The following is a 21,779-nucleotide window of genomic DNA, read 5'->3' on the forward strand; positions in this document are numbered from 1 at the left end:
AGATTTAAAACAAGAAAGGCTTAACTCAGGCTTACAACATCTATGCTATCCTATTTTAAGACTCAAAAAGATTTAGCAATCCTACTTAATATGTGTGATGACACCAACATTATACGAATAGGTCATCGGATTCTATCCGACTACTAGACTAACTAGATATTCCATATTCAGCTACCAACTCATCAGGGTACCATCACCTAACTACCCAAAACTAACCATACAAGATCTTCACTAATCATGAAGAAGTATAAGCCTGCTCTTGACCGTGAGCACGGCTGATCGATCGATTTTATACTCTACAGAGGTTGCACACTTTACTCACGAGTCATGATTCTCGTTTTGCTTCACACTTTTAGGGTGTAGAACCGACGTCTCACTATATGCCTTCACAAAGCGCCTCCAAATCTATATGCACCCACTAAGATTTCACCGCTAACAGGGATTATATCCACTGCAGAGGTCCCCTCTTGCGTCACTTAACCATCCACTGGTGCGTAAGAATAAGGAGGATATCTAATTAATTGGCCATACCGTACCCATATAAGCCTTGTGATTGCGTTGTTCAGCCAGGTTACAAGCTTTAAGAACCGGTCCTTATGATCTAAAGCAGTTACTCGCATATTCCCAATACGCACACAACAGTCATACCAACCAAACCAACCTGTCTAGATCCTTATGATCCATGTGGCTACAAAAAATTATTCAACCAGGTTCGTGTTGCATAAACCATTAATCAGATTAATACTTAACCCACCCGAATCGATAGCATGAAAGAAAAAAATACTTAACCCACCCGAATTGATAGCTACCCCTGACACATAGACTACAACATAAAGAACAAAGATAATAATAGAAAGTACTAATAAACTTTAAACATAGGATTCATATTGACAAGCATATATCTAGAAAGAAAAGATACACTTTCTACAATAGGATCAATAGGATCAAAGACACTTGGCTTCAACAGCGAGTTGCTCAAACTCTTCAAAAGTCTGATGCTGCATATTCACGAATTACTCGTCTCCTATTGCAATCGCGCAAACCGAAAACAAGCAAGCACAAATATTTAAGAATAGGACACCAAACAATAGTAAAGCACTATAAAAAGCCTACTAACGGAATGTACTCGCTACTACGATCGTGTGAGCGCAAGAATCACCTAAAACAGAGCTATAGCGGAAAAATTATGAGGGTTTGAAGCTTTAGGGGCCTTTTTGTAAAAGAATAGGGCTATTTAGTAAAAATAGAAAGTTTCTTGTAAAATTTTAGGGATTGTTTATAATTATATAAAAGTTTAGGACGCTAAAAGTAAAATAACAATACTGGTAGGTCCATTTTTGTGAAAATAGAAAAGTTTAGGGATCTAAATGTAAGATTATCTAAGTTCAGAGAATAAAAGGATTTATTTTTTATTGAAAAACCTATTTATTGCGCAAGCATGATATCATCGCTAACTGGGCCGGGTGTGTTGACATGGCTTGCCACATCGAACAAGACTGCTAATGTGGTTGTGACACGTGGTGCTGATGTGGTAAGGCTGACTGGGCTACCTCTATTTAAATCTAATTCGTTGATCTCAAAACCAACGGCTACGATTCAAAAGGACGAAGGGGTATCTAAACCTCTTATCTTAACTGCACGCGAGGGATCCGATGGCTCAGGGAATTGAGGAGGGTTTGGCGTTCATCGGCGATAGGAAAACGGCAGCAAACGGCAGCCCTGCTGCAGGCATGACCAGAGCATCGCCGGAGAAGCTCGATTCAGTGCTATGAGCTATCAAACATGACGAGAAACGGTGTAAAATAGAGAGGAGGGACAGGGTGTCTCACCGAGAGCTTTGAGGCGGTCGAAGATGACTCGGTGGTGGCCGGTGATGGTGAGATGGCGGCGGTGAGGTCAAAGCTCGGTGGGGGCTCGGCTGCGGTGACGGAGAAGCGAAAACGGGATCGGGGAAGCTTCCTCGGGGTCATGCAGTGCCAAAGAATTGGTTAGTGGGTCTCGGGGCGCAATGGAGAAGGCGGGCGATGATGCACGGTGGAGAAACTCACTGGAGCTTGGCGGAGGGCGACTTGCGGCAACGGAAGGTCATTGAGGAGCGGCGGAGAAGATCCCCGTGCTCCTGCGAAGCCAATGGCGGGCTCGGAGTCGTCGGGGAGAGCTCAGACACGGCAGACGGTGCGCGGCGGTGCTCTGCGTGTCGGCAATGGCGGTGATAAGGCTACGGGGCTAGGGAACAGGAGGGTGGCGGGGTGTTGCGAAGGCTATTTTATAGCGTGGAGAGGAAGCGGAACCGTTGCGAAGTCATAGGATGCAGAGGCGTATTGTGGGCGTGGCAGTTTCGGGCGGTATTTGCGGGCGTAGCGTGCGGGAACGAGAGCGAGTGTGGGCGCGGACGCAAAGGGAGCAGGAGGTTGGGGCTGACAGATGGGCTCAGCTTGTCGGTGAGAGAACGAGCTGAGAAGTAGGTTAGACTTTGAGCGCAGAGAGATGGACCAAGTCGGCAGACGGAACGGGCGTCACATAGCATAACTTCTTGAATAGAGAACGCTATAATGGAGTACAGATCAGAACAAAGGGACATGAACAGTACAGTAGCTAATTGTACCACGCTCTGAAAAACCTTCACAGCGGCTAGTGTTATATTTTGCATGGATTCTTAAGTGTTCCCATGTGAAGGATGAAGCAAACGACATTGTCAGACAGTTGTACCGACTATCTCGTTATCAGCAGAGCCGTGCATCTGCCTGCCACATTGACCCGTACGGATAACCCGTGACAGGGTTGGTCTTGCTGTGGTTTGAAACGTTCAGAAACTTGGAGCACTGAACGTATCCGCACTAGTACTTGGAGCAGTGCTCGGCTCAATGCAAACGTGCAGATCTGTTCTGCTGAAAGCCTGAAACCTCGTCTAAGCTGACCTGTGGCTAGTTCACTGGTGTGGTGTGTCACCATGGCCTATATGTTGTCCAAGCCAAAACCACTGTTATAGTTACATAGCTACTCTGCATCTATGTTGGTTTGTTTTGTAAATTTTGTGCATTTGATTTCAGTGCATAATCAAATTGTGATGAAGTCAGTGCAACTCTGCAGGTTTACTTCATTTCCGAAGCTTCAAGCCATGTTTTATTCGGCGGAGACTGGAGACAAATAGCAGTAAGTTTCTTGAGTCTGTAAATGGAAGCGGTCTGCCTCTGAGCATGGATTGACTGGAGATAGCAAGCAGTACTACACACCAGGATGAGTGCGGTGCCAATCGGAGCTGATTGGGTTGTTCGTAACTAGATTTTGTTTCTGTTCCGCGACAGATCCAATCCAGATCTAACTTTTAAGTACCAGCGGCTCAAGTAGGCTCAAGTAGTCACGGGTTCATTGGCGCACATGAAACGTGGAGAAAGACCATGTCCATTCATCTGTTACATTCTTCGCAGTCTCTCCTCCCTTCTGTGATCGCTGTAAATTCTGCCAGCGATGGAAGAAAAGAACAGTACCCTCTTTCTCGATTCGTAGATAACCATTGATCAGTGTTGATGTTTGTACAACAATTCAGATCTATATTATTTTGGTCAAAGATAACCTGTTCGAAAAGAACTGTAATGGGAAACTGGAATATAGCTTTTGCAATCACGATAAAAATATTCGGCATATTTTATTTGGATACCACTTTGCCAACTCAATTTGGCGTATTATATGGATTGCTATTGGCATCAACAAGTGTAGGGATACTAGTCATATGATGGGCAGATGTTTAGGTGGCATAGGAACAAGTATAAAGAAAAGATTTTGATCGGGGTGGCTGCCCTTTTGGGGGCTATTTGTTTGTGCCATAATAATATTATCTTTGATAAAAACAATAATATCTTTTATACAGATATTTTTTCGGACACTTACTGATTGAAATTTTCAGAGATTACTATAGAAAGATAATGAGAGCGAGGATATAAGCATGACATGCTAAGTATTGGAGTTGGTGACTATGAATTTTTTCGTCAAGAATAGATGACAATTTAGAAATAAGCTAGGTGCTGGATGATTGACCATAATCATGTAGCCTTTTACTATGTTTATTTTACTCCAACTTTTAGTTATAATCTGAGATAATGTAATAATAAAGGAGGGCTATATTACTCCAACTTTTTTTTACTATGTTTAATTTACTCCAACTTTTTTTTTCACGATGAAAAAAAAAGACTGGAAACGTTTTCCATTTTGTAAAAAAGAAAACTGAGTGTTACTTACAAATGGTAACCATGGTAAGGAATGCTACCCTACAGGGCTGTCTGTCACCAGGCCACTAGCCCAACCACATGGTCCTTCTAGCAATTCAGTCGTGATCGCGCGTATCCGAACTGGGCCTTTTTTTTTTGAGAGAGAGGAAGAGGAAACTAACTGGCCTTTACTTGGTTTAACTCAGTTATCCACTGGCCAGGGATTAGATCTTGGCCCTCTTATCTGTAATGCAGATGCGCTAAAAGAGAGAAGTGTACAATAGGGGCAGATGATGGAGAGACTTTGGTTAGGCGCAGCACTTCATGTCCGCACGTTCTCGGGACGTGCAGAGTAGGGATGGCAACAAAAGCAATTCTCGTTCGAAAATGTTTCTCTATATCCGTTCTCATTTAGGTATTAGGAGAAGATTTTTTTTTCCATCCTCATTCTCGTGGAGAATTTTATAGGGATCAGATCTTTAATAAAGATATAAATTAAATTATATTTGATTATTTCTATATATTAATAATATACATGTAGTGTAAATAAGTAATTTATTGATGCATGTAAGGATAATATGCTCCCGTTCCTATATAAATTTGTGAAAATAAAATCTCTCCATCCTCGTCTCTAATAGAGGAATTGCCCACGAGTAATAAATTGATCAGGTCCCATTGATATCCTAGTGCAGACATTGACGTCCATCTTTCGGTGAGCACTCACGCCGTGTTCACCCTATGCCAACGGTGCATGTGGGATCGTAGACTCTAGTAGTTTATGAATGGCAAACAAATCTGTATATTTCCTCTGTTTTTTTTACATGGTGTTCGCGACTTCGCGCCGTGAGTTACAAAGTCTGATCCACTCGGTGCAGTCGATGAAGCTGAGGGAGATGAACGACTTTGCCTCCTCGTCGGTAAGCTCGCGGGACCACGCCACCCGGCCGGCGAAGCTCGCGCTAGAGCCCGTGCACTTGTACTGCCCGTAGAACACCGTCCTGCAGTAACAGCGACAACAAACACGCATATTTTAATTCCCAACTTTTGCCGTACGATGCTTTAAACAATCTCTATAACCTAATTCCCGTAAGATTCTCCTGGGCAGCGGTGACGAGAGCCACCGAGCCTCGATCTTATCGGAAGGAGAAGAATCGGATGCTGTATATTCACTCCCTCCTGATCGGACGGTGGACGATGGGGAGGTGACGTGGCTCAATGACGGCGAGAGCGCCGCCGTCTCCCTCGCCATCCGCCTACTTGCGTGCCAAGCCGAGGAAGCCTGCATCGGCGCCGGCGCCTGACGCAGGATGAGTCCCTGGACAACCCAGATCTGGAGCCCTTTCTCCTCAAGTAGGCGCGCGACGCCATGGTCTCCGGGAAGAGCGGCGGTGCCGCGAGAGCTCGAGTTCGCCGAGTGGGTTCTCGGGCGAGGGGCCGAGCTCGAGCTCGCCATGAGCCTCCATGTCGCCGCCGCGATCCACTGCGGACTCTGGCGACACGCCGATACCATCCCCGTCCTCGAGCGCGCCGTCGTAGTCGTCACGACGCCACTGGCCGAGCTCGAGGGGGCCAACGACCAGCAGCAGGCCGATGCCGATCAGAGGGGGGAGGAGTGGTCCCTGGCCGCCTTCTCTGGCTGGATGCAGCTCGGCGACACGCACGCCATGCTCCCGTGCACGCATTCGGACCCGCGCCATTCAAGCGCACCAAGTGTTGGCCCATGCGTGCAACTTTTGCGCCATGCATGCAAGTGCGTCATCCATGCGTGCCATGCACGCAAGTGCGCCATGCATGCCAGTGTGTCGGTAGTTAAAACCATATGCATGCATGTATCCATGAGATAACATGTTATGTCAGTATGACAATCAAAGAAGGAGCTCCGAACGCAAAAATACAAAAAATACTGACGTCTACTGAATACTGACATTACTGAATAATTTAACTTCAGCCTAATTTTTATTAGCCACGGCCCGTGCTAGGCGCTGCAGCACGGGTCTAGCCTAGTAAACTAAAGGCAAATATGTGTAATAGTAGACTCAAAAGATTAGACTTCAGTCTGATTTTTATTAGCTCGGCACATGTGTATGAGCCACCTGCTCCGCCACTGATCTGAGATGGTTGGAAGCCAGGCGTGCCCAGGCCCCAAACATGGTGACCACACCTGCTCCCTGGCTAGCGTCGATTTGCCAAGTTCATCACGGCTAAGGAGAAAGAAACTGCTTCCCGAATTGCACGTATTTGCTTCCAAATATGTTTTAACTTGCCCTAAATTTTCTACGGATTTGCTTTTCTAATTCGAGGTTTGAGATTCATGCTCCTCAATTTGTTCACAGAGATGAACACAAATTGCTTCTTGCGTTTGTATGGATTTGCTTGAAAGAAAACACTACAAATTCCCTCTAAATTTATACTATTTTTTTGCTTCCATGATTTTGATTGTGGATCCTATTTTGTTCGTAGCTATCCCACTTATTCCTAGGTTATCTTGGTATGTATAAAAATTGGTCATGGTTTGCATACAAATAAAAATTCTCTGAATTTTGCAATTAATATGCTCCAAATTCGCACCAAACTGCCCCTACATTTTGTACTACTTGCCCTCAAAGGTTGCTTAGATTTACTTTTCGTCAATCTCATGTTTTTTGCTTTAACGTCAGACCAATATATTCGAGTACTCGAGGGAGGGAGAGACTGAAGTTTGTAGGCCGCGGAGTTGTGTTTGTCATTTTTTGGACGTGCGGGGATTTTCTTTCCGGGTGCATAAAGAAATTTAGAACCCCACCCACTGCAGATCGTTCCAGTCCATAAAAGAAAGGCCCAGACCGAATCGCTCCAGATCCCCACCCACTCGGCCAGGCCCACGCTAGCTTAAAAAAACATGAGAACAACCGATACGCCACGCTGCCCCCACGAACGACAGCGATCGATAACGAAAACGTCCGCGGGCCCACTCTGTCAGCGACACGCAGGCCTCTCCCGCACGGCCTCGCTCCCCGGCGCGGCGTCTCCTCCGCTTCCCTCGTACGCTGCAGTGCCCGCATACCACCGCTGCTCGGCTGCTCCTCTGACGCGCGCCGCCACCGCCTAGTCGGCTATTCGGCGTCCCTGACGCGGCGCCATGCGGCCCCGGGACGGGGACTCCGCCGCCGCCGCCGCGCGGGCCCCGCTGCTCCCGCCCCCTGCCCCCCGCCGCGCAGCCGCGAGGTTCCACCCGCTCCCGCTCCTCATCGCCGCGGCCTTCGCCGCCTCCTACCGCCTCCTCCTCTTCGCACCCGCGCCCTCCTACTATCAGTATCTCTTCCTCTCCCTCGGCTCCAACGACACCGCCGCAGCGCACCTCCGCGCACTCACGGTCCGCCCCCACCTCGCGGGCACGGAGGCCAACGCCGCCGCCGCCGTGCACGTCGCCTCCGCGCTCTCCTCCCACTCCTTCCCCACCCGCCTCACGCCTTACTCCGTCCTCCTCTCCTACCCCGCACGCCGCTCCCTCTCCCTCTCCGCGCCCGGCCGCGACGACACCACGTTCGCCTTGACGCAGGAGACCTACCCCGGCGACCCCTACGCTGCGGTCTCCGCGGAGGCCGTCCCCACCTTCCTCGCCTACGCGGCCTCCGGCTCGGTCACTGCCGAGGCCGTCTACGCCAATTACGGCCGCGTGGAGGACTTCGCCTACCTCGCCGCCCACGGCGTCAACGTCACCGGGAAGGTCGCCCTCGCGCGCTTCGGCAAGGTGTACCGCGGCGACATCGTCAAGAACGCTCGCGACGCCGGCGCTGCGGCGGCGGTGTTGTACACCGACGCGAAGGACTACGCGCCAGGGAAGGCCTTCCCAGACGGGCCGTGGATGCCGCCGACCGGCGTGCAGGTGGGCAACACGTTCACGGGGGTTGGGGACCCCACAACGCCGATGTGGGCGTCGTCGGAGGGGTGCGAGCGCCTGAGCGTCGCGGAGGCGATGTCCTCCGACGACATGCCGGGGATACCGGCGCTGCCGGTGTCTGGAAGGGACGGGGAGGCAATACTACAGCTCATCGGCGGGGATGTGGCGCCAGAGGACTGGCAGGGAGGCGATGGCGCGCCGACTTACCGGCTCGGGCCCGGCCCGGCAGTACTCAACCTGACCTACACAGTAGGTTACACGCTGTCCGGGAGTTTGGGGTGGAAAGGACAAGGGAGATGACCTTTTGCTATTTGTGGTCCGAAATAGTGATACTCCACTTGTTTGCTTTCTTTGAAGGGGAATGAGACGATGGCTACTATTCAGAATGTCATTTCGGTGATTGAAGGTAAAGAAGAACCTGAACGGTATGTCCAGTATCCCAAACCACCAACCTTTCCACCTTACCCCTCGGATCCCATCCAACCCCTACTTTAGGAAATGAGCACTGTACTGTCTAAAGTTCAAGTCAGTACTACAAGCTGACAGTGAATGCTAAGTATTCATAATTCAAAATTCTATCGGCAAATGTGAATTGTAGAAACTTAAGTGGATGGCACACACTGAAGATTCGGAACTAAACAGTAGAAACAGAGTTACATGTCATCCTCTGATAAATCATTTACAGAATTCAGGATTCAAATCCTGAAACAGTCAGCACGAACCACTTGATATTTCAAGTACCAATTTGATTTTTTTTAATGTAAAAGAAAAACAGTACAAACTAGTGAGATAATCATTGTAAAACATACAGATATGTAATCCTTGGAAATCATCGTGATGCATGGACATTTGGGGCAGTTGACCCGAACAGCGGAACAGCAGCCTTGCTTGAGGTGTGCCATATTTGGCTGTCCAATTTTATATTCTAATTATGATTTTCTCACTTTCTTGTCTCGTTAACTTCCATTGGATAGCTAGCTCAACGGTTGTCTGAGCTTCAAAAGAAGGGCTGGAGACCTCGACGGACTATCATCTTGTGTAACTGGGATGCCGAAGAGTATGGATTGGTCTCTCTCTCTCTCTCTCTCCATGCGTGTTTGTGCACGCGTGCGTGCATGTCTTTTACTGATTTCTATGAGGGAAACTTGCAGATAGGATCCACTGAATGGGTTGAGGAGAACAGGGCAATGCTAGCATCAAAAACCGTTGCATATCTGAATGTTGATTGTGCGGTGACTGGTTCTGGATTTTACGTATCAGCAACTCCTCAACTTGACGAGTTGCTTAAAGAAGCGAGTAAACAGGTACCCTAGTAGAAAGAAATATATTCTTCTATTAATAGAAAAATTACGCAGTTATAGGCAAAATATAACTTACGTTTTTTAGAAAATGGAAACTTATTCTAGCCTCTAAATTATAGAATGCATACGATCAGGTTCATTACTACATCATATCAACACATTATTGTGAATCCAATGGAAGCAAATAATAGACCACATGATGTAGGATATATCATCCAACACAAAGCCTATTGCAAACCTACACCCATTGTTGGTGAAGAAGTACGAATATCTTAATTGCGTGGTTCCTGCAGTTATGAGTATGACAAGGGTACACTCCAACTAATGTACAATCAGAGAATCCTGTTTCTATTAACCATCTGATTAAAATATCAGAGAATTTATAGTGTAATTGTTCATGTTAATATCTGCTTGCTGTGATGAAAAATCAAATAGAAACTTCTTTTACCATCAACTATCCTTGTTCTCTAAATACTTTGTTTTCTTTGTTACCGTGGAAGGTTCAAAATCCGGATAATGGGACGCAGAGTCTGTATGACTTGTGGATGGCTTCTAATAGTTCTCGTTTGGTAAGCAGTTCATTTTTTAGCTAAAGTTGTTGCTTCCTTGTTAGAAAACTTGTTCTATCAATAGTTTGAGCAGCCGGCATGTAAAGCAAAACTACTATGTAAGCTTTGACCTAGTTGTGTACCTTTTCTGTCTAAGTTCAGGTGTGTGATGCTTTTGCTATATTAGATGCAAGTTTTTAGATTTCTTATGAATTTAATAGGGCTGATGACATGTATATATTAAGATTGGAAGGTTAGGAGGTGGAGGATCAGATTATTCTGCCTTTGTTCAACACATTGGTATTCCTTCACTTGACATGACTATTGGTTCAGGTTTGTTCTATGTCTTTATAATCCTGCTTTTGTTTAGTTACCTTCGTTGAAACGATCTGTTGTACTGTTATTTGCATTCCTCTTTGAAGATTTGAGACTTTTTTAGATTGAATAAATAAAGAACGTTTTCACCCTGCCCCTTGTCATCCAATGCAGAACCGAAGACTTATACAAGAAAAGAGATTAAAAAAAAAAACAGATTTCTTTTGGATTCAGAGAAAAATAAATATTTTAATCAATTTTTGTTTTCCATTTTTTTGTGCTATTTGTTTGCAGGATATGCTGTCTATCATAGCTTGTATGATGACTTCATATGGATGGAAAAGTTCGGAGATCCCTTGTTCCAGAGGCATGTCGCAGGTACCCGACATTCTACATATTATTAATTATGCAAATTTGTTACAGCAGCGTCTGCCCCTTGGGGATGCATGCATTGTCATTTTCATGTGAATGCTTCTTCAAGTGCTGGAAGGAGGAGAAACATGGCAAATATGAAACCCTCTTCGAGCTTTGCAGTTCTCCATGCAATTTTCTTTAGAGTTTGTTTTCTTTTTGGTCAATTTATGAGATATATTTTGTTTACCTAATAGAGCTATGAGAATGTCATATGCATGGAAAGTGTGATAGATTTTACTGTGTCCGCTATCCATAGTTTTGATTGAGTTGGTCACTGAATGGATCATGCTAATCTGTTGCATTTATAAAGCACTTGGATAAATCCACCAGGGAAATCTGAAGTTATGTCTGTCCTTGTAGTGGCAAGCATATGGGGACTCGTTGCTCTGAGGCTTTCAGATGAGGAGATCCTACCCTTCAACTACAGCTGTTATGCTGCGGAGCTTGAGGTAACTGGTCCTTCAGAGCTCTGAAACAAATTGTTGATTTCAGAATTGTGCACCTTCTATTTGTAGTGAGAAGTCCAAATTTAGAGGATCATGACAGTTCCTCTTGATTAGCAGAATGGAGCAATGGAAATAAATGAGAGGGTGCTGGGAATGCCTGTCAGCTTATCTCCACTGCACACGTCCATCAAAGAGTTCAAAAGCGCAGTCCTAAAATTGGAGTTTGAATTGAAGGTATCTTTTTCTTCTGATTGATTATCCATAGTTCCAGCTTTTAACTTTCAATTGTGCTCTTTATCAGGCTCTACAGACATGGAAGATTTGGCCCCCTTGGAGAAAAAATCCCTTGAAGGCCAGAGATATCAACGACCGGTTGATGATGACTGAACGGGCATTCACGGAGCGGGAAGGACTGTCTGAAAGACCATGGTACAAACATCTGGTAAGGTTTTTTTGTTCTTATGAAAAATGCTGTTATCAGTTCATCGTGCTATTGCCGAACTCATGGAAAAGAAATCGCACAGATTTACGGACCTTCACTGCACAACGATTATGGAGCTGAACTGTATCCAGGTGTTGATGACGCCATTCAGACAGCAAAAAGGACAAATACTTCCAAATCCTGGCAGTCCGTGCAGCATGAGATTCACAGGATCTCTAGGGTCATAACCCAAGCAGCATTAGTTCTAAGTGGAGGGTTAACGTGAAAGTTTGTACTGTTGATACAGTAATTACCCTTTTGCGGTAGAACTTGGCCATTAGCTGTAACTGCAAGTGTAAGCCGCAGCTAGACTGATGATGTGAACCTGGAAATAAGGAAAATGTTTATGTATTTAGTGCTCTAAATAAGATTGTCGCTGCGGCTCCAACACATCAGGAGTCCAGTAAGCTCAATGCTTGGAGATTGTTTATGTGCATCAGCTCAGGCAATCTTCTCATCCAACCGAAAGGTAAAACCATGACGGATGGCTTTTGTATCGACTGCATTTGTAAGCAATACATCACATCAATATTTGCAGGCGCCCTTAAATCCAAGTATCCGGTTAAATTTCTCCAGTAAGCGAAGAAGTTCCTTATTTACTTCACTCCAATGCATACAGAAACCCAAAACTGGCCAAACCTAGAAATGAAAATAAGCTGACCGAACCAGCTCCATTTCCTTTGACGAGCCAGCTACATTTCTCCAGCAGAACTTTTAAGATCAATAGTAAAATTTATCCACAAATGAATCAACGGAAGGATCAACAGTAAAATTTCTCCAGTGAGACGACTATAAATGAAAAGGAATGAAGTAAGTTTGGACAAATGGAGACCCCACGACATGAGCAGGAGGCCCAACATGCGCTAAAACACAAGTATAGCGCCTAATGAAGCATGGCTCGAACCCAAAAAATTATCAACTTACGGCAAAAGGTTCTGGACGATTGAATGCAAGTATATGCTATCTGCGCAAGAAACCCATGGCTTGGTATATGTTGTTCAGGGTGGAATCTGCTATCTCAGCAGCTTTTCCTGCTCCTTCCAAAAGAACATTATCCAAGTAACCTGGATCAGACATTATCTCCTCATAATGGGCCTACAAAGGTGCAAAAAATGTAGTTAACAAAAGGGCAGGGGCAAGGTGAATTTGATTACACAAATAAAATAATTTGATCAGTAAATCGTGACCTCATGTACAACGATTCAGTCTAATTGGATGTGATAAGCATAAAGACTGCTCATGCTCATGTTAAGGGTATAATAGTCAAGGGTATTAGAATAATCTTCTAGTCCTAGGATTTCCCTCATGTACCTCTATATATAGTGCCCATTGGGCCTTAAACTGTACAGATCCTGTTATCTGACCTGAATAGGTTGCAAATGATCAATTAAAGCATCTGTAAGGGTAGTCTTGAATGTCCCCCAGTTCATATCTTGGCATTCCCTAACAACTTCCTGTGAAAACAAAATTACTAAAAAGTCAACATATCTATCTTGTCAATAAAAAAACATGATGTTGCACATGGATGAAAACGCCTATGCGCAGGTGACCCTGCTTCATGCTCGCTGGGTAGGTGTATTATGCAAGCATGCAAAAACTAGGTACCTCTTTAGTCTTCCCAGTAATAATCTGGTAGATTGAGAGAAGATTGCTGCATTCCGGCCTCTCAGGGTTGTCAAACTCCAAGCTGGAATATACAAGTTCGGTGACATGAGTTTTCTTACCAATGGAGGGAGAGAGAGAGGGAGAGGGAGAGGGAGAGGGAGAGAAAGAAGAGGCAGGGAGGTAGAGAGAGAAACCCTGGGAACGAGTCAGTTTTGCAGCGTTTGATCTTATTCGCGATCACCTGCCAAAAAAATAGACAACTATTAGCATAAATTCATTTGCAGAAACATATGAACATAAACATGGTCCGTTGTTAGAAATGTACCTAATGAAAGCTAACCTCAGGTTACTGTGAATTCTTAAATCTCGCAACTAAAATATATATGTGCACCATGTACATATTAGTAGACACTGGAGCACTCTGCAACCTTTTTTTGTGAGGGAAGCAAATCTAAAACATATAATCAGCTTTTGTGCTTCTGTAGTTCTACGGAGCCTAAATGATGCAGGTTTGCCATTTATTCAATTTAAATTTCTGGGAACTCTCTTCAGCTGAAAGGATATAACATGGGTGCATACTATCATAACTGGTGGGAAATTGGGAATACAAGGCATTGTACTCGGCTCAGCAGCACTTGATCCTACAGTAAAAATTTCTGGGATCTTCTGATAAACTTAGCCCATGTTACTTTTGGTTTAATGTCTATGATGGCTATCCACAAAAGCAACTGATGCTATGCGCTAGCATTAGTTAAGTAGTCTCTCTGATTGTGAATGAAAGTCAGCACAATATGTTATAGTTAGAGTTAACAGTTAAAGTGGTACTTTGAAAAAAAAGGTGTCCTAGCATATTATGAATGCAGGCGGAGGCATTACAGAGTATAGATAAAAACAATAGAAACAACCAAGAGAAGTATAAGAGAATTCATTTCATATTACTATTTCCTTAATCCTTACATCCGTTGGGTCAAGAAGGTTAATACGAGATTGATCTGAAGGAGCAGACTTGGACATCTATCACCAATAAACAGAAACAAAGTCAGTAAGATACAGGTGTGCAGTACATTGAGCAGGTAGGTACAAAAAAATAGACACAAGGAGTCAGCTCTGCAAATAATCTAATGGGCATCTACACTGGCAATACAAAGACAACTCAATAACCCAGCAAGAATTTGATCACCGAGTTGGGCTAAGCTAATTATTAAAAAAAAAGAAAATACCAGTTTTGGTTTGTGATCAGGTAGCAGATGATATTAATGCTGATAATTACCTTGGAGAGACCATCAGTTAGGGACATAACACGAGCCCCTGCTGGAGGAATAAGGGCTTCAGGAACCTACATAATCAAATGAAAAGGTACTTTAAGCAAAACGTACTGAAAGGATGCTAAAGCATGTATGTGCATGATATTGTCCGCACCTTAAATAGCAAACCGCCTCTCCTGAAAGAAAAAATAGACATGGGATTACCATAAAGAGAGAAGCAGCTATTGGAACAGTTACAAAATGCAACAAAAAAATTAATTTGTCTTAGCCTCCTATTTTCTTCCACTTTCTTCCACCATATAGATTATTTACACGCTCGGCGATTTCACGAGTTAATTCCAAATGCTGTGTCTGATCTTCACCAACAGGTACTAAATCGGACTGCAATTATTCAATAAACTATTGTTCGTATCAAGGTAAGGAAAGCAGCTGAATAAACACAACAGAATTGAAATTTTCCAGATATGCTACAAATATGAGTAGGGACTCTAGCAAACTTTACCTGGTACAAAAGGATGTCAGAAGCCATTAGAACAGGATAAGTCAAAAGCGCAACTCCGACATTTTCATCACCCTGATAACATACAGAAAATATTGACAATGCCATCCCATTTCTGAAATCTAAAAAGTTCTACACCATAATATAAAGGACTGGAGGGATTTTGCAAGCATGAAATATGAGTTCACCTGATCGCAAAAGTTATGGAATTAATGCTTCAATAAAATAGTAGTGCCTGAACTAAACTTTTAAGAAGAATTGTATTTTATATCGTGGAAAGGCATCAAAACTGTGGTATGATGATAAATCAGAACTTCATCATTTGGTGGCACTTAAGCAATCTTGCGGATCAAACAGATTTCACAATGGAAAATCATCACACACACCATATACTAAACTCAATGATGGAATACAATGAAAGAAGAATATTTGTCCGTATATGTGATTAAATGATGCATCAAACGTGAAAGATATACCCTAGGGTTGATCTTCATCAAATTCAGTATTGCTTTGTGCATACTGCGTTCAGTTTTTTCTTTCTTTTTTTATCTGTGTAATGGCCACATGCACCTGTTAAGTACAGAGGCCGGAACATTATTTCATCTCAAAATAAAGCTTCCTTTGTATAAAAAATGACTACTCAATCAAGAAATGCTATCACTAGAAGTGAATATATCACATGGCAGTGGCCAACAAGCACAAGAATAAGCACATTCATAAAGTGGAGTAAATTTTTTACTTTATCCCATTTCTCAGTAGGATCACTAAGGAATGGATATTGATGCAGAGAATTTCGACCTGCAAGATATAGTTTGTATCATTCATGATTTGAGCAGGGATCCTGTTTCAGCACCAAATATCATATCTTGACAATGCAGGAAACATTTATATTTGTGAGTTCGGCTGTTGAACTTTCAGTCCCTTACATGATATGACAAAGAATTCTACCAAAACAGAAGATGATGGTGAAGCTGTCATACAGCGAATGACGCACCGCCTTGCGTGACTTCTCTTTAAACTGGATCATTCTGTTGAGCCAGCCAATAGGAGTAGAAGAACTCAATAGCCACATCAGCTCAACATGAGCACGGACATAAGACTGTACAAAAATAGAAGCCTGAAAATACGCAAAGGATCATTAAATATGCAGCAACAGAAGTGTACCCAAAAAAAACATCAAAACATACTGCGGTAGAACTTATAAGTATGGAAACCAGACCTTGGAGCTGTCAATGCCGCATGCTAGATATATTGCAGCTGTGCTTCTTGTTGCTTTAGACAGCTGTGGTGCATCATACGGTAAAGTAATCTGTAAACATTTTAAACAAAGTGGTAAGCATAAATTAACAAAATTAAAACTACAAAAATAAACCATGACAAGTAATATCTTCTGGAAATCAATTGCGAAACAAAAAACATGAACGTTGAACAGTGCTTGTTGCTGCAAGGTAAGAAAACAACTTGGAGATATGGCAGGAACACCACTTGGTCAACATCATAGGGTTTGATGAGAAGAATCTCATGTATTACACAAAGATCTTGCGGCCTATGTTAAAAATTTTAAGACCACCGAAGTCAGCAGAAAAAATGATAGAAAAAGGAATACTGATGGCTCTTATGTTCATAATCAATTCACCAAATTATACAAACTATAAAAAGATATCATGATTATGTTAGGATGCGTCAGATTACAAAGAGCTTACCGCATGCAGGTCCACAATGAAAAAGAATGTCTCGTACAAATCCTGCAAGAAATTACCATACAAAAAGATAATGTGAAGCGAAGTACTATGAAAAAGGCATGAATTCTCAATAATTAAGTTCACTACTTGCTACTCAGCTCTTGAGCACATCTCAATTAGACGAAATAACATCATAACTGAGAACAAGCTCGTAGCTCAGTGGTTGGGGGCAATGGTGCTCGCCCCACCCACCTGGATTTGATCCCTGAGATCGACCCGTGTCCCACCGGGGATTTATTCCCCAAAATAAATTTCTAGCCTCATACGTGTGGAGCCACAATGGGACTGCGACGTGCCCGCCTCCTGTGAAGCCTATGTGACTTCGTCAACCTCCTTAGGGACACGTGGTGTGTGTATAGGTTGTAGGTCTAGCGTATGTCTTAGGGTGTGTGTTGGTGTGCGTGTGTAGGGTGTGGTGTGCGTTTGGGAGTGTGTTAAGATATTACAACTTGTACTCCATTGTTGAGGCTTAAAAAAAACATCATAACTGAAACAATAAATCTTGCAATTGAACAAATCACTGTTTGATTAACTGTTCCTGGATTCATTGCTCTTGATTTTTTTAAAGGTCACTGCCATTCACACTAAATCATATGCACTCAAATTAAAATAAAAAATGTAGTTTTAGAGTAACATATGTGGTACCTGAAGTGAAACCCAGTTTTTAATAGCGCCAAGATAATTCCCAAGGTGCACCAATCCTGTTGGCTGTACACCAGAAACTACTCTTTTCCTGTGGTGGGTAGCCATATATATAGTTGTCAAATTTAGAGAGATTTATCTGGACTACATCTTTAACACTGATATAAGAATTCATTTCATAAATTGAAGTACAATCAATAGAACTGAAGTACAGGTAAAAATGGCATGGGTAGCTCGCTCTATCCCAAACCACCCAAGTATTCAACCAAGCTTTACACTATGAACAGCAAGTAAAATGCACTCTTCAACAGCAATTCAATTCCAGCACTGGTCGTTGCCCAACCCTCTAGACGTCCACAACTCTATACTAAAGCAGGCATTGCTACATCGTATAACAGCATCCCAAGTCCCAACGTACACTGGCACCGCACAATTTGAGCAAACTCTCAGCCTTACGCCATTGCATACAAATTCAACTCGCTCATGAATCATAATCCACAACTAAATGCAGGTCCACCGGTAACTCCCAAAGGCCACGCGCTACGACCCAACCACCACACAAGCCCTAAAACAGAACGCAACCGCAAACCCATCAGAAAGCATTACATCGAACACCACCCGGGCAGGGAGGCGCAGGACTTACTTCCTCGCCGGAGCCGGCTGCGACTTCGGCCGCGCTGCAGTTAAGACGACGGAGAGGGTGGATGCGGGAAGCGAGCGCTCCTCCTCGGGCGCCAGCGCCACTCCTCGAGCTGCGAAGCCAAAAAACAAAAGGAAAGGATTTCAGCGTCAGCGAGAAGCGAAGCGGTTAGGGTTTGGGAAGAGCGCGGCGCGCGCGTACGCGAGGAGAGGCGGGTGGTGGAGAACGTGGGCAAGGAGCGCGCGGCTCATGGCGTCGTCGCGGCCCTCCCGTGCACCGCTCCCTTCGGATTTAGCTGCGCGGCTTTTGGGTGGAGAAGCCGCGAACGGACGGCGAGCGTGGACGTGTGTTCCGGTTCCGGGATGGCGATTGCGAAGCGGGGCGGGCTGAGCCGCACGAAACGGGCCCGGATGACCAATTTCTTTTCATGGATTCAGCGGCAGGAGTGGACCCAGCCCGGCCCGGCAAACTTTCTAGAGCCGGCCTACCGCTGAGGTACGTGGCGCCACCTCTCCTGCGACGTGCCCGCCGCGGACAAGGGGCGTCGCCGTCACCCATGGCTTCGGTGTCCGCCGTGCTGCCGCAGCGCTCTTCCTCGCGCACCCGAGAATATTTACGGCTCCAGCGCGCCGCCGCTCGCACAGTTCCGCTGCATTTGGAGGGGCGTGCGTGGTGGTGGTGGTCCAGCAGCGGGAGGACAGGCGCGAGAGCGGCGCACGGCATGGCGGGATCAGGAGAGGGGAACAATAACGGCCGCGTGCCGGTGGGCGATGATGCTGCGACGGGGGCGGGGGTGGTAAACGGCAGGCGGTGTGGAGGACCACCATGACTGGGAATACGGGCAATTTAACTTTTTGCCACTACAGGATGGCGCATGCAAAAAAAAAAAAAAAAAAAAAAGCCATCACGCACGGATGAACAGTAACAGTACCCAAGAGCTCCAAAAGGCACAATAAAAATGTCGATTCTTTTACATGCTAGATTCACTAAAAATCTTATATATAATTCAAACTAAAATTCTTCAAAATATGCTACTTTGCAACTTCTAGCGATTTTTAAGGCATCATAAAAATTCCCAAAAATCTAAAAAGTTCACTAATACTTCTTTAATGTTATATACTAATTTGTAAAATTATCTCTCACCCTATATTATAAGTTGAAAAAATGAGTTTCCTTGTAATGGCCATTTATTATTACAAATGATTTGTACTAATAAATAGGCATTAGAAAGGAATCTACTTTTTCACTTTATAACCTAGGGTAAGAGATAGTTTTAAAAACTATTACATCACATTAGAAGAATATTAGTGAATTTATCAGTTTTTTGGATTTTTGTGATGTTTTAAAAATTGCTAGAAGTTGCAAAAGTATATGTTTTGGAAAATTTTAGTTTGAATTGTACAAAAGATTTTTAGTTGAATCTAGTTAAAATAGTTTACTTATAAATTATAGAGTTGTAAAAAATCGATAGTTTTTTTGCCTTTTAGAGCCCTCGGCTACTGTTCATAGTGGTTACTGTTTATCCACGTGGGACTGGGCATCATTTTGAGAGTGAAAATCTGGTATGGTGGCTTTTGGCATGTGCCATTAGGTAGGCTGACAACAAGTTAAAATTCTTATCGAGGATCACCCTGTCACGTCATGGGCCGTTAGCATCGCTAGGTATACACTTTTTTTTGCGGGGCTTTTGCAAATTTACTATTGGTTGTTTATTTTTTGCAAGAATGCCACTTGAATGACGATTCTAGTGGCATTTTTGCAATTTTTTATAGTAAGTTTGCAATAACGGTTCAAAACAGTGATAAATTTACAATTGTTCTTTTTTTTTCTATTCATCCTGTGATGTGTTTGATCAGGTGTCAGTTGATTCTACTGTCAATGTTGTGATCACGCTAATGACTTAGATGACCCAGTCTCATCTGAATTTGAGACATTTCTTTGAATGCATCCATTTTTGAGATTGGCTTTACAGAGTTGTCACGCTAAAGATTGGCTTAACAAAATTGCTATTTAAAACATTGTCTTTCTTATTCCCTTACCATTATATCAATTTATATTACGTATAATAACACTCAAAACATTGTTTTTAAATTGTATAATGACAAGAAATAAAGGTGGCAATAGTTTGAGCGGCAATTTTGCAAAGCCAATCTTTAGAGTGGCAAAACTGTGAAGCCCATGAGTGGCAAAAATTCAAATTTCTCTCCATTTCCACATGCCATACGAAATTCATGGAGTAATCTGACCGTGAACTTGGACGAAATTCAACTGGTATTTTTATTTTGCTTTAATGGACACTTTTATCACTTCGAGCTTTTGACGTTCTGTCATCACCGGGGTTTCAGTGGTGACTCCCTGCTGAGTGATCCACGGCACAACAAAGGGCTTTCGTTCACGGAGAAAGAGCGGGACGCGCACTACCTGCGAGGATTGCTGCCTCCGCTCGTGCTGTCCCAGGATCTCCAGGTCTGCCTCTTTCTCCACCTTTCATTCCCTTGCAGTAGATGATTTCGCTTAAGCTTGTATATCTTCCGCGGGAGATGAGGCTGCTGCAGAATGTTCGGCAGTTCCAGGTCCCGTTGCAGCGCTACATGGCCCCTGTGGACCTTCAGGTAAGCTCTTCAACTTGTCCAAAAGAAACCTTGGATGCGCAATATCAGTTGAAACCAAATAATTATTTAAGTCGCTTGTTGTTCTTCTCTTGGTGAATGATGCATGCTTTTTCAGGAGAGAAACGAGAGGCTTTTCTGCAAGCTCCTGATCGACAATGTTGAGGAACTGCTTCCTGTTGTGTATACACCAACAGTGGGGGAGGCTTGCCAGAAGTACGGGACAATCTTCAGACGGCCGCAGGGTTTATATATCAGCCTCAAAGAGAAGTGAGTTTTTTCCTCCATCTCTTCACACAGTAGTTGCTTGTCTCTGCTGAGAGTTGTAAAGGATTAATGGTGCTTATGAGGTGATTTTCATGCTAGGGGGAGGATTCTGGAGGTACTGAGGAATTGGCCAAAGAAGAGTATTCAGGTTATTGTCATGATGTTATAGCTGTTCATGTCTTTCCTGTAATCATCGTGTAAAACGTGTGGTAAAGTTTTATTCAGGTTATTGTCATGCTGTTATACTTGTTCATGTCTTTCCTGTAATCATCGTGTAAAACGTGTCGTAAAGTTCGCTGTTGTGGAGCTGATACTGCTTTCCTGTATTTTCCTGTCGTATTGTAATAAAGTTCATGGCGGTGTAAATAACTCGGTTTCGCATAATGTACTGTTTCATTAATAAAATTGTATCACAGTTCTCTCCTGCATGTTTTGAGGTTCTTTCCCTACACAATCTGTTGGAGTGCTGGACATTGTTTGGGTCACGTTTTCACCCTTGAAGTCTCGATAGATACAATGACGATAGTGACACCGTTCAACTCGAAGAATAATAAGATTCGTAAGTCGCTATTTGTTTCTGCCACAAACGTCCAACTTTTCAAACTGAACGCCATCATCCGGAAGTCAGGATTCTCGCATAAAACCACATTCTGCAATATGGATCCACTGTGTTACGCAAGTTTGGAGCCATGTTGGTACACCTGCGCTAACTGAGCATATGATAGTTTCCACATGGATACGAAGCGTATGTTTGGTTTTCTTACCCACCCTTGCATAGCCTTACTAAGTAAGGTTAAAGGACAAACAAGCATGTTTGATTTCTTTGCTTAGTTTGAATTTAAGCAAAGTGAGCTAGGATTTCCTTGCTTTTGAGGGAGATCCAAATTGGCTCTCCTCCCCTAACAAGGTTTGCCTCGCGA

At 43.8% G+C, this 21,779-nt stretch overlaps 3 protein-coding genes across 7 annotated transcripts; 2 read left to right on the plus strand and 1 right to left on the minus strand.

Moving 5' to 3' along the window:
• The first annotated feature begins 7,178 nt into the window (after nt 1-7,178).
• Nucleotides 7,179-11,941, plus strand: LOC133908710 (probable glutamate carboxypeptidase LAMP1). The gene is made up of 12 exons (XM_062350836.1): nt 7,179-8,334; nt 8,443-8,510; nt 8,897-8,978; nt 9,060-9,152; nt 9,237-9,389; nt 9,887-9,955; nt 10,180-10,267; nt 10,544-10,627; nt 11,024-11,112; nt 11,227-11,343; nt 11,411-11,551; nt 11,634-11,941. Exons 1-12 carry the CDS (start codon nt 7,324-7,326, stop codon nt 11,814-11,816), a joined length of 2,178 nt encoding a protein of 725 aa, XP_062206820.1. The 5' UTR covers nt 7,179-7,323; the 3' UTR covers nt 11,817-11,941.
• Nucleotides 11,644-17,434, minus strand: LOC133908711 (tryptophan--tRNA ligase, chloroplastic/mitochondrial-like). Of its 5 annotated transcripts, XR_009908256.1 has the most exons (16): nt 17,347-17,434; nt 16,663-16,704; nt 16,421-16,505; nt 16,179-16,268; nt 15,954-16,076; nt 14,963-15,034; nt 14,729-14,841; nt 14,615-14,636; nt 14,466-14,531; nt 14,153-14,209; nt 13,390-13,436; nt 13,196-13,277; nt 12,955-13,044; nt 12,515-12,685; nt 11,845-11,915; nt 11,644-11,766 (listed from the first exon to the last, which is right to left on the minus strand). XR_009908256.1 is itself a non-coding variant. In XM_062350840.1 (15 exons), the coding sequence occupies exons 2-14, from the start codon at nt 16,665-16,667 to the stop codon at nt 12,551-12,553; spliced, it is 987 nt and encodes a 328-aa protein (XP_062206824.1). In that variant the 5' UTR covers nt 16,668-16,704; nt 17,347-17,434; the 3' UTR covers nt 11,836-11,915; nt 12,515-12,550. The 5 variants fall into 5 exon arrangements, 4 of the variants coding, with proteins under 4 accessions (XP_062206824.1, XP_062206822.1, XP_062206821.1 ...); XM_062350840.1 differs by lacking the exon at nt 11,644-11,766 and having other exon boundaries at nt 11,836-11,915; XM_062350838.1 differs by lacking the exons at nt 11,644-11,766; nt 11,845-11,915 and adding an exon at nt 11,949-12,090.
• A 1,105-nt stretch (nt 17,435-18,539) lies between these two features.
• LOC133906686 (NADP-dependent malic enzyme-like) lies at nt 18,540-21,057 on the plus strand. The gene is made up of 5 exons (XM_062348661.1): nt 18,540-18,793; nt 20,329-20,449; nt 20,524-20,595; nt 20,711-20,862; nt 20,959-21,057. Exons 1-5 carry the CDS (start codon nt 18,540-18,542, stop codon nt 21,026-21,028), a joined length of 669 nt encoding a protein of 222 aa, XP_062204645.1. The 3' UTR covers nt 21,029-21,057.
• The last annotated feature ends 722 nt before the right edge of the window (nt 21,058-21,779 follow it).

Source organism: Phragmites australis, chromosome 2 (assembly GCF_958298935.1).
Source record: "Phragmites australis chromosome 2, lpPhrAust1.1, whole genome shotgun sequence".
Taxonomy (NCBI): domain Eukaryota; kingdom Viridiplantae; phylum Streptophyta; class Magnoliopsida; order Poales; family Poaceae; genus Phragmites; species Phragmites australis.